The following is a 12,939-nucleotide window of genomic DNA, read 5'->3' on the forward strand; positions in this document are numbered from 1 at the left end:
AATCAATATGTATTTACAAAGTACTTTCTACGTGTATGCCAGACACTGTGTTAAGTGCTGGGAATACAAAGAAAGGTAAAAAGCTGCCTTCAAGGAGTTTATATTCTAAGGGAGAAGAACATATAAATGAATAGGTAGATATAAGATTCATGAAGTGTAAATGTAAGGTAACCTTGGATATAAAGAAAGGCCTAAGAAGCTCTAAACGTAAGCTATTATAATTAAAGAGGTCCCGGGTATTAAAGAATTTGGGGAAAGAGGTCCAGAGTCCAAATCCCATCCCTGGTCCTGAGCACATTATTTAATCTTCCTAGGTTCCTCATTTGTGAAATGATGAGAATTGGATCAGATGATCTCTCAGTTTCCTTTTTAGCTACTGATCCCATGATCTCTAAGGGTTACCCCCTTATTGTGACTTCTTACATTACCAGAACCAGAACCAAAACTCCGTCCTCCACCCCCCCTTGCTTTACAGATGCCTCATCAGTAAAGGGATGAGGGCCCACTCTCATCTCCACCAAGAATTAATCCAACACTCGGGTTCATTGTTGCACATAGGAACCCAAGAAACCCCACAAAATTTCACTTGCAGAAATGAAGAGACAAAAATTTAAAAAGCTATAGAGCTTGACAAATAGTGGCCGATATTTATTAAGAGAGTTTAAGCTGACAATCACTTACTTGACTCCATATCAAAAAAGGAGTAGAGTTTTTCAGAAGCACAAGATGATTCTCTCAGCTATGGAGGAAAAAAGAAAAAACATCATCAGCAATTTAAAAGCTCAGATACTTAAGCATCATTTGGGGGCGACTATTTGCTAATGAAGTCTGGCAAGCAGATGCTTCCCAGGATTCTATTCCTTCCACTTAACTGCCTTCTTTAAATTATTGGGTTCAGCTATTTAATTAGTAACAACTTTACAGGCTAAATTATACCTCAACTGCTACTGGCTTTTTATAAGAATCATCTATAGCTATGCATTACTTTCATTTTTTTTCAATGCATAAAGGTATAATAATGCTACAGCTTTAAGTCCATGAAACTCTAACTTGATTAAAAATTGGCCAAATAGCAAAGAAAGGGACATTTCTAGGCTGTCAAGGATGTAAGGGAAGCTGTTTAGTCTTCTAGGTGCATTCAAGACATCCAAGGGAATCTTCTTTAAATCAGGGCTTAAATTGAGTAGGATTTCATGGAAGCCATCATGTGGAAACTACATGGCGGCAAGCTAAAAAAATGTAATTTCAACCAATGCTAAGGAGAAGAAAAATACAAATATGGTACCATTCAACCAAAACTTGTCCTATTATGACAGTCTTACCTGAAAGAATCAACTAGATACTCCATATCAAGTAGAACTGAAATGGTTTTGGTTTCCTTGTTCTTTTGTTTATAATATCTTATAAAAGAGATTTATAACTCATTAATTCTTTTTTTTTTCCTTTTCATTTTTAAGGTCCAGACCTATGGTTTAATCAGTGTAAAGAAGCTTTTCTTTAGCATGGAGTCTACAGAATTGTCATGGACTCTGAGAGGTTAAAGGACATGACAACCAGGGACAAAACTTGAACCTAGTCTTCTTAATTCCAAAATCAATCCTTTATTTACTATGCCAAGACATGATCATGTCTTCATAGCAAAGACCTACCCTATTGGTTACAAGGTAACATGAGGCAGCAAGGTATCATGCTGAATATTTTGCTAAACTAGGAGACAGGAAGACATGGATCCTGTCTCAGACACTTACTAGCTGCATATCCTTGGGCAACTTCCCTCAGCCTCAGTTTTCCTATCTGTAAAACAGGGGTACTAATAACACCTTCCTCTCATGGTTGTTGTGAGGAGCGAGTGAAATAATACATGTAAAGCTCTTTGCAAATCTTAAAGCACTCTATAAATGTTAGCTTTTATCATCACTATTAAAAGGTGATGGAGGTGGTAGATGGGCTGAGGATAGGGTACTTTTATATGTGCTATTAGATTACTGCGCTGGAGACAGGATCACATCAGAAATCTCTAAGACCAAAGTAGCAGGCACTGCTCTGATACCCTATAGCCCAACTTACTCAAGAGCAAAGTCGTGATCTTCTCCCCCACTCCTAGAGGGGACAAAGAACCTGGATTCCATTATGTCTCTCAATGTAGTCACTTCTACAGAACCCAAAGCCACAGCAGACTGGTTCTTAAAACCCACTTCCCTCCCAAACCTAGGCTTAATCTTCAGTTTTAAATGTGAATTTAAATATATATATATAGATACATATCTATCTATCTATCTATCTCTCTCTCTCTCTCTCTCTCTCTCTCTCTATATATATATATATATATAAAATGAAATAAAGCAACTGTGAAAAGTGCTCCTGGGCAAATTTCCTGAGTTTTACTTACTAGTTTGAAAACAACTTTGCCAAGAAGTCTGACAGAGTCAGGAGGAAGCTTGGGCTCTGAGCTCTTAAGGCACTTACATTCTCGCTTGTGGTCCTGCCAAGCTTGTTTCTGTTAAGACAAGAGAGGGGGTAGGAAGAGACACACAACGCATCAAAATTTAAGCATAGTTCACACTGGAGTAGAAAAGAGTCATAGGTACTCATGTAATTCCCACAATCTGTGTATCTATAACTTCAAAACAGAGAAGGGAAGGGAACACTTAACCTCTGTTAATGACCCCAGGACGCAGCCTTCGCCAATTGTGCAATTATGCAGGCACGGAATTAAGAGCAGTCTCAACTCCATCTTTGTCCCTGAACTCTTAGACTAGTTATTACCTGCTGATGGGGGCCAAAGGAAGTCAATAAGACTTCCTTACTAACTTTTAAGGAGGCATTACTGAAAAGGGGGAGTTTTTCAGCTTCATGAAATTCACAGTATCACAGGATCTAAAAGCTGGACCAGGTCTTAGAACTCAACAAGATCAAGTCATTTTAAAAATTAAGAAGCTGGATCCCAAATAGATAAAGTGACTTGAACATCACATACAAATGAGTTAAGAGATGGAAAGTACTTTGCAACCTTTAAAGTGCTATACAAATGCTAGTTATTGTTACTAGCTTTTTATTCATAGCAAGTACATGGCAGATGGTACTGGAATTCAAGTCTCCCAAACTTTTTAGAGTTGGGAGACTCTAAAAACATGATTTTTTCCACTATATCATGCTGCAATAATAGAAGTTTTTCTGAAGGTAGACAAATATTTTTAGTGCCTTAATCAATCAACAAATATTTATTAAGTGCCTACTATATGAAAGGCATAGGGCAGATAGGTGATACAGTGGATAGAGTGCCAGGCTTAAAATCAGAAAGACTCATCTTCCTGAGTTCAAATCTAGCCTCAGACACTTACTGGCTATGTGATCCTGGACTTAACTCTGTTTGCCTCAGTTTCCTCATCTGTACAATGAGCTGGAGAAGAAAAGGCAAACCATTCCAGTATCTTTGCCAAGAAAACACCACATGGAGTCACAAAGAGTCAGATATGACTGAAAACAACTAAGCAACAATATTCAGGCATATTCATAGGTATATACACACATACAAAGAATGAAGCAATCCCTACTCTCAAGGAATCTCTACTCTATATATACTCAAGTACATATAGAAAATAAAGCAGATAGAAGAGGAAAACCAACTGGAGAAGATAGCACTTAGCATATCACCATGAAACAGCCAGATAAAATATAAGCCTCATAAATAAACATCTAATTTGTTGTCCTGCAGTATTGGAAGATAGTGCTGAAAGGTAATGCTATGACAATGACAATGAAAAGCTATTGTGCTCAGATGACCAAGAAGGAAGCCACACTATTCCACACTACACACCTGAAAACTGTCCTAAAGTTTAGAACCACAATTGCATCAGTAGAACCCAATGCAGCTTGGGGCTGGTTTATCTGCCACTGATGTTTCCCAGAAGCTCCCACACCTTCCTCTTTGTTCTGGAATTGTTCTTCAATGTCTTTGGTGTTTTTGGAATAAAGGAAAGAAAACAGATCCTGGAAGCAGGACAGCTAGGTTCAAACTTGGATCTCCCAGTCATAAGTTATATAACTATAATTGTCTTTTCTGCTTTCTGAGGACTTTCCTCCTCTATAAAAAAAGAGGGCGGTATATATTACATCTAAGGACCCTCCTGGCTCTGATCCTGTGATCTTATGGTCCTATGACCCTGCTACAGTAATATCTCCTCTGAACCTCCCATTTTTCATCAAACAGCAAGGTGGCCACAGTGTGCAAAGTATTAAACTTGGAGTCAGTAAGAACTTGAGTTCAAATCCTGTCTCAGACACTGACTATCTAGATAGCCTTGGTAAAGTTACTTAACCTAAGCCTCAATTTCTTCAACTGTAAAATGGAGATAATAACAGTACCTACTTCACAGGATTGTAGCAAGGCTTAGATAAGATAACACATGTGAATTGCTTTGAAAACCTTAAAGTGTTTTATAAATTCTAGCTATCTATAGAATGGAGATAATATGTGATCTAGATCGTTCACAGGGTTGTTAGGGGAATGTGTCTTGTAAACCATAAAGTGTTATAGAACTGAGAGCTGGTGGTGACAGTAGTGGTTGTTTTTCATTTGGATCTGGAACCAAATCTGGGGTTTTACTGGCAAGGAGAACTGCTGGTAAAGAAAGTGTTTCTATCAGATCAGCTCTTTGAGAGGTGCCCCAGGACACTGAGAGGTTGAATGATTTGCCCAAGGTCACATGGCCAGAATATGTCAGAGGCAGATCTTGAACTCAGGTCTTCTTGACTCTGAAGCCAGCCCTCTCTAGCCACAACATCACACTTCCTTTCATCATAATTATAATTCCTCCACTCAAATCCATTGCTTCATCATGGACCAGAAGGAACTCTTGAGCTCCCAAAAGCTACATCAGCAAAGCACAAGTTCTGACTGGTCCTGTTGTTCAGTCATTTCAATCACGTCCAACTTTTTGTGGCCCTATCTGGGGTTTTCTTGGCAAGGATACTGTAGTGGTTTTGCCATTTCCTTCTCTAGCTCATTTTACAGATGAAGAAACTGAGGCAAACAGGGTAAAGTGACTTGCCCAGGGTCACATAGCTAGTAAGTGTCTGAGGCCAGATTTGAACTCAGGAAGACTCGTCTTCCTGACGCCAGGCCTGGCACCCTGAAAAGCTTTTCAGTACAAGGGCAGTGATAGACTGCATGTGACCTGAAGAAAGGTTTGTCATCAGGTCGACTGGAGAGGAGTGAATTTTGGGGGAAGCTTTAGCAACTCTCAAAGGCCAGTCATCAATAGAAGAAGGCTTGTAATCTGTATGAGTAGGAGTACTTACAATGACTGAATGAATATTTGGCACTGCCTACGGGATCTGATAGTTTAGTGATACCATCATGACACTCCATGAGGATAATGTGCAGTTAGGTAATACAGTGGCTAGAGTACTGCGCCTGGAGACAAGAACTTGAGTCCAAATTTGGCCTCAGACACTTACTAGCTCTGTGACCCTGGGCAAGTTACTTACCTTATGTCTGCCTCAGTTTGTAATGTATAAAATAAGGATTAATAATAGTATCTACTTCCAAGGATTCTTATGAGAATCAAATGAGATAATACTTCTAAAGCACTTTACAAACATTAAAGTGCCATATAAATGTTAGTGTTGTTATTATAACTAACAGTAATAATAACTCACATGTATACTACATTTTAAGGTTCATAAAACATTTTCCTCATAACTCTATGAGGTATGAATATACCATCATCACCACCATCATCATCATCATCATTATTTCTATTTTATAGGGAAAAAACACTAGGTGTCAGAGCAGTTAGGAGTCTTGTCCAAGGCAGCAGATCCATGTCTTCAGCCACCATCTTCTGCCTTCAAATCCAGTGTTCTTTCCATTACAACCAGTTGCTTTTGTAATACCAAAAGAATTGATGAGAGCCAAAGGCAACATTAAACATAAAATTTTCTTTTCTGTGGATATGACAATGATTTTGAAAGGTAGCTACCAACGAAAGGTAGAGCCCAATTTTATGCAACTGATATAATATTCCTGAAAAGGTGTGTGTAAATCAAATCAGATTTCTAATGCACTAGATGAACTCACTATTTCAAAGGAAACTGTGACAATGAACTTTCTTTTTAAAGCAAAGAAAAACAAAGAAGCATCCCTTAATTAGCTTTATAAGTTTAGATTTTCTTCAAGCAAGGTATTTATTTGATCCAATTCAATCCAAGAAACATTTATCATACTTTCGATCTTGTGCCTAACAGAGGACTTTGCACATATGGAATGGATTTTTTATTATTTTATTTGAACCTGGCACCATTTAGCAGATTCAGTAAGAAACTGGGGAACCGAAATTAAAATCTCCTCCACCACTCAAAATAATAACTTCAAAGATCATTTTCAATACAGGAGAACATAAAAACTAACAACCCTGCTTCTTCAGCCAACCAACCTATGACTGATCTTGATTACATACAGAGGAAAGAATTGGTGAGATGTTAAGATAGGGATAAAAAGGTCATTTTATCTCTCTTCCTTCCAATAAAATGACATTGCTATCTTAACCTCTCTGTCTTTTCCTATAAAACAAGATCATTCACAGTTCAACAATTTACTCAAAGGAAGAAAAAAAAGAGTAATTCTGAGCTGAGCTCAAAAATTATAGTCACCTCTGGCTACCAGACCCACGAACTGATAGAGGTTTATTCTCTCCCTGATTAATGGATCTACTCCTCACCCCTTCCAGAACTGAAGGTTCATATTCAAACAATGTTTCTTAAACAGAAAATTATTCATTAATCACAGAACCAGAGAATCTTAGAGGTTGAAGGGATCAACCTCCTACCCAAGATAGGAATTCTCTTGCCTGACAAATGGTGATCTACTCTCAGCACTTTGCACTTACTGGAGTGTCCTCTCACAAGGCAGATGGTTCACAAATGTTAGATAGCTCTGTCTAGAGCTAGAGTCATTTTTTCAGTTGTGACCATTTGGGGTTTTCTTGTCAAAGATACTGGAGTAGCTTGCCAATCTCCTTCTCCAGCTCATTTTACAGATGAGGAAACTGAGGCAAACAGGATTAAGTGACTTGCCCAGGGTCACACAGCTAGGAAGAGTCTAAGGCTGGATGAATTCAGGAAGATGAGTCTTCCTGATTCCAGGCTCAGCCCTCTACCCACAGCCACTCTATCCTAGCTCAGTCAAGGAGTCCTTGATGAAACTGAAGAGTTCACCAATTAAAGTGATGAAAATAGAGAATGGGAGACATCGTTTGGAAGCAATTGACAGGCCAGAGAGAACTCCAGATGGTTGGCTGTTTGACATTGGTCACCTCTACTCTTAGCCTATAAAAAAGAGTTAATTGCCACACTTTGCCTTTTCTCTTGCTCTTTTTTCCAGAGCACAGCAAATGTTGGGAGGCAAGAGGCAGGGCAGGGCAGAGACTTCTCTCTCCTCTTTCCCCACAAGTAGCAGCAGTGGCAACTGACAGCAAAAGCCCACAGCAGTGGGAGATATATGTCTGACAAGGGAATTGAAGTACAATGTTCTTGCACCACAATCTCCTGAGCAGGGGAGAAGGGATTCTAGCCTCCTAGAAGAGAAGGGAGATTTCCTGGGTGGCAGCAGCTTTGAGAGTTGTGTCCTGGACAACTCCAAATTCAAGAGTTCCTGAGTGAAAATTCAGACACTGGACCTTCTAGACAGAAATTCAAGGTATGCTCCTTGGAGAAAGAAAGAGACAATCTGCATGGTCCCTTTGCGGTATCCTACCTGAAAAACCAAGTTCTTTAGACATTGGAGGTCTGATGAGAAGAGGCCTGCTTGCTCAGTCAGATCCAAAGCTTGGGAGGAATCTTAAAGACATTACAAGCTGGGGGATAGTGTGCAGGACTCTGTGTGGGGGAAAGGACATACTGGAATGACAGAAGGTTGCCCCAATAGCAATGCTAGGCTCCTTGAGGTAGCTAGGCGGTGCGCTGGATAGAGCACTGGGCCTTGAGTCAGGAAGACCTGAATTCAAATCCAGTCTCAGACAGTATTAGCTGTGTGACCCTGGGCAAATCACTTAATCACTATTTGCTCAGTTTTCCCATATGTAAAATTGGGATGGTAATAATAGTGCCTACCCCACAGGGTTGCTATAAGACTCAAATGAGATAATATTTATAAAAAGCGCTTATTTAGCACAGTCCCTGACACATTCCTTCCCCTTCTTTATTTTCTTTTTCAGAGGGAGCTAACAGTCTTTAGTATTTGCAGGGTAAAATGTGGGGTAAAATAATGGCTTTCCCCTAATAATTAACTAACCATATTGATAACTGAATAGATGTTTGGAATTTGGAGACCCTACCAAACATCTAGGACATGTTAGCAACAAGCTAGACCCTAAACTTTCCTAGATTAATAAAACCAAGGGTAATAAGCAAAATGAAGGGAAATTGACCCCATTGCCATAATCCCTAAGAATTGGGCTCAGGCTGAGTGTAGCTATAGCCCAGAGCCTTTGGGGGGACATTAAGCCATGTTACATATAGAAATAGAGTTCCCTGTAATTTTATCCCAACGGATGTAGGCTATCCTTTGGAAAAACATAGGACTATCTTTTGCCTTTCTTTGTATCCCCAGTACTTAACACAATTTCTAGTGGATAGTAGGTGCTTAATAAATATTTATTAACTGTCAAAACAAATTTACTCTTTCTATGTGATTATCCTTCCAAATTTGAAGAAAAGTGTGATGACTCACCCTAGTATTGCACCTCCAGGCCAAAATCCTAGTCCTTTCAACCATTCCTCATAGGAAGTGCTTCCAGACCCCCTCCTTCTGGTCACCCCTCTCTTGCTAGTAAAGAGAAAAGATAACTGGCTTGGGATCAAAAGACCTGGATTCCTGTACTCCTAGCTAGCCATATGAACCCAGAAAATTGTACAACCACTACCTATCTGACCCAACAATCATTTTTTGTAAAGCCCCTATAATGTGCATGGAATTGAACTGTGAAAATGCATGTAAGAGTGGATGTGGACTGAGTAAATCAATCAAATTACCCCAACTAAAGTAAATCCTCAAATCCTATGCCCTAGATTAGAACCTTAACTAGGTGGGAATGTGTAGGTTTCAGCAGAATCAAAGCCATTCTGGTGATGTGAGAAAAGGTCTTATCAATTCAGATGTCTCAGATAAGTCACTAGAGGAACTGGAAATGAGATAGCAAGGGAAAAGAGTTTGGATTGGCTAAATAAACTTGGTCATGTCCACTGGGTCATTTATAAAATATCCAGCCAATTTGGCCACAACTCCAAGATTTAGATTTGAGCAAGCTCTGATAATAGATGAAAAAGCCACCTATGAGAAGGAATCACTTTGGGAGCAGGGGCAGAGGGCAGTGGCCCATATTTGGACTTGGCCTTGTTCTCCCTTTCCCTGGCCAGAAGAGAATCTTGCAAACTTTGGAAATCTAGAGGACTTCCGTTCTTCCCATCAGCATCCTAGAAGTATCCCTGGAACAGCTGAGGGCAGTGGTTGCATCAGGAGATAGAGACAGATTGGTTACAGATTCATAGCACTACAAAAAGTTCAACAGGAAATTATACCATATCTTAGATGAACATCTTGAGGACTCCAGCAAAAGGGACTTCCAGGTACCACAAGATACTCCCTTTGCCACATATGCCCCCTAAGTTTGTGCCCCATCTCCCCTGAACTTTTTTATGTACTTGTAGGAGAGTGTGTCAAAGACTTTTGAAGGTTGTTTCATACAATTGTTCTTATGAATACCCTTTTCTAAAAGCTACCTAAGTCTGGATGACTAAATGATAGCCACTAAACATGTGGCATTTTGGGAGCTATCATACTGAAAAAAAGAATTCTCCCTAAAGCCCCTCAGAATGACCCCAAGAACCCTGAGAGGAGATGTAGTAGCTACCCTCTAGGGACTCCACTGATCCATGTGAATGGGAATTGGGATAACTGCTCCAGAACATGGACCACACACAAAATGGGAAACGGTCCCTGCCTTCAAGAAGCTTATATTCTACCGGGGACTACAGGATTTAGACAAGCATATAATGTATCTGAGGAGCAGGAAATGAGCCCTAACATCAGGAAAGAACTGCCATAGCAGATGGTGCATGATCTAAACCTTGGGGGAAGAGATTCAAAAAGATTAAGGAAGGAGTACATTACTGTCAAAGGAGACAATTTGGGCAAGGGCCCAAAGGTAAGAGATGGAGTACTGAGTACACGGAACGGCCAAAAGGCTGCTTTTGTTAGAAGGTAGAATCTGTGAATGGAGTTAGTGTGTAGAGAGTATATACTCTGCGTGCCTATGGTGGAGGTAGAGTAATACACAATAAACCTGGAAAGGCAGGCTGGAGCCAAAGCATGAAGGGCTTTCCTTGCCAAGCTGAACAGTTTCTATTTTATTCAATGAGGAGTCAATGAAGTTCCTTGAGCAGGAAAGCGACGTAATCACACATGTTTTAGGGGGGTTATTTTGGCAGTTGTAGAGAGAATATATCAGACTAAGGAAAGAGAATGGAAGCCAAAAGTCCTATTATTAGCAGGCTGTTGTTACAGTAGTCTAGGTTAGAGATGCTGTGGACCCTAACCAGAGTGGTGGTTATCTGATTAATATTGTTGTGAGGAAATTATTGTGTAAATTATAAAGTGCTATATAATTGTACATTACTATTCAACATTCAGGGCTGTGGCTTTTTTGTCTCCCTTACTTGGCTTCAAGATGTACTTAATTCTAATCTAGTTGGCAAACATACTACGTAATGATCTCTAATTAAAATCTAATGAAAATGAAATCTGGAAAAAGTCCAATATCCAAGTCCGATTGTCTCTACTGCTAGATGATCACTGGGTTATCATTGTGTTCCACAAACGCCTAGCATTCGAGAAGTGCCACTAACCAATTCTTGCATATCCTGCTCAGACCAAAGATATGATTGGGCATGGAATTCCCCTGCCCAGGGATGGGGAACCTGTGGCCTCGAGGCCACATGTGGCTTCTAGGTCCCTGGGTCGGTCTTCTGACTAAGTCCAAATTTTACAGAACAAATCCTTTTATTAAGAGGCCTTTGCTACAATTGCTACAGTTCTCATGTAGAACACAATCCAAAAGGAATTTATTAAACATCTTAACTCTGAGAGATACAACATGGGGGCAGCTAGGTTGCACAGGGGATAAAATGATAGGACTGGAGTCAGAAAGATCTGAGTTCAAATACAGCCTCAGACACTTGCTGGGTGACCTTGGGCAGATCACTTAACCTGTTTGCTTCAGTTTCCTCATCTGTAAAATGAGCTGGAAAAGGAAATGGTAAACCACAGTATCTCTTCCAAGAAAACCCCAAAAGAAGTCACAAAGAGTCAGAGATGACTGAAACGACTGGATAAAGTGCTAGGCCTGCAGTCATGAAGACCTGAGTTCAAATCCAGCCCCAGACACTTACTAGCTGGGTGACCTGGCATTTGCCTCAGTTTCCTTATTTGTAAAACAAGAATAATAACAGCATCTACCACTCAGGGTTGTTGTGAGGATCAAATGAGATAATACTTGTAAAGCACTTAGCACAGTATCTGGCACATAGGAGGCACTATATAAATGTTAGCTATCACCACAATCATCATTATTGTTATTATTTAAACAAATAACCAAATAGGCAATCATTTAAAGAGGGAGAAAGCACGAACACCTTGATGGATCAGGAAAGGCTTCCCCTAACATGGCTAAGCCTTGAAGGAAGCTAGGGATTACAAAAGACAGAGGTGAGGAGGGAGTGAATTCCAAGAACCAGGACAGTTCTGCAAAGACAAAGGCAGGAGATGGAATGCCAAGTTTGGAAAAGAGCAAACAGACCATTTTGGCTGGGACTCACAGTGTATAATGGGAATAGTGTTCAGCAAGCCTGCAAATGAAGGCTAAAGGGAGTCAGATTGTAAAGGGCTTTAAATGCCAAGTTAGAGTTTGCATTTTGTCCTGGAGGCAATAGGGAGTGTAGAGAAACTAAAGAACAAATGGAGAGTCCACTGTTGCAGCTTAGAAATTGCCAAAGATTTGTACATTTTTCAAGCTGTCTTCAAAAGTTCGCTTCCAATACGTTGCCTTTCATCAAGGCATATTCTCGGGCACTCAATGCTACATCTAGAACACCAAAGCTATACCAATTGCTTCTGCCAACTCACCCCAGGACCCAAGAAAGAGCCTTTGTCAATCATAGGGAAAGCCAGCTCATAGGAAAAAATGAAAGCAACTTCAGAAAGCTTTACTGAGTTGTCACAGACTTGGAGAACAGAGATGGTAAAGTCCCACAAGGGACACAAGAGCTAACAACAAGGGACTTTGAAAACATGGGGAAGGCAGAGTGGAGTGGAAAGATTTGCTTTTACATGATTCCAAAATGCTTTTCTTCAAGATGACAGCCTCGAGTACAGGAACTGCCTTGGCCAGAAGCCTCCAAAAGAAAGCAAATCGTCACTGTACAAATACTCAAAAGTCTTTCATCTGAAAAAAGTATACTTCCAAAAAAAATAAATCTAGATTCATTACTAAATAAGCAGCCTGGCTCAAAGAGAAATAGACAATTAAATTAAAGCATTTTTTGCTAGTGTTCCCTGACCTACAAAACTTGAAGAGTTGAGGAATTTTTATTTAATCAGCTAATCTAACTTTGCATATTAGTCCACAGTGATGATTTAAAATCACGTCACAAGCTAATATTCACAGATTTTTTTTTCAAAATTAATAACGTATCACTGCTAGAGAAACACATTTTATTTAGTTGTATAATTGCAACATTTGCATCCTGCCAATAGGAGGCTCCTCTCATGTGACTCCCTAGTATAGACTCCAGTGCAAAAAAGAAGAAAGGAATTCAAACCAAGAAATAGTAATTACGTCCCTCTCATATGGTCCTGGGAACACAAAGATGGAGACCAAATCC

The 12,939-nt window shown here is 39.8% G+C and overlaps 1 protein-coding gene across 1 annotated transcript in view; it reads right to left on the reverse strand.

Moving 5' to 3' along the window:
* Window positions 1-12,939, reverse strand: part of LOC114049841 (histone-lysine N-methyltransferase SMYD3-like) — a 1,050,735-nt gene that overhangs the window by 844,986 nt on the left and 192,810 nt on the right. The window contains exons 3-4 of the mRNA XM_027871267.1: window positions 2,390-2,497; window positions 682-739 (exon numbers count right to left, since the gene is read on the reverse strand). Of these exons, the coding sequence (XP_027727068.1) occupies window positions 682-739; window positions 2,390-2,497 (166 nt within the window). The remainder of the gene's footprint in view (window positions 1-681; window positions 740-2,389; window positions 2,498-12,939) is intronic.

This window comes from Vombatus ursinus, unplaced genomic scaffold (genome assembly GCF_900497805.2).
Source record: "Vombatus ursinus unplaced genomic scaffold, bare-nosed wombat genome assembly UNPS02014798.1, whole genome shotgun sequence".
In the NCBI taxonomy this organism is placed as follows: domain Eukaryota; kingdom Metazoa; phylum Chordata; class Mammalia; order Diprotodontia; family Vombatidae; genus Vombatus; species Vombatus ursinus.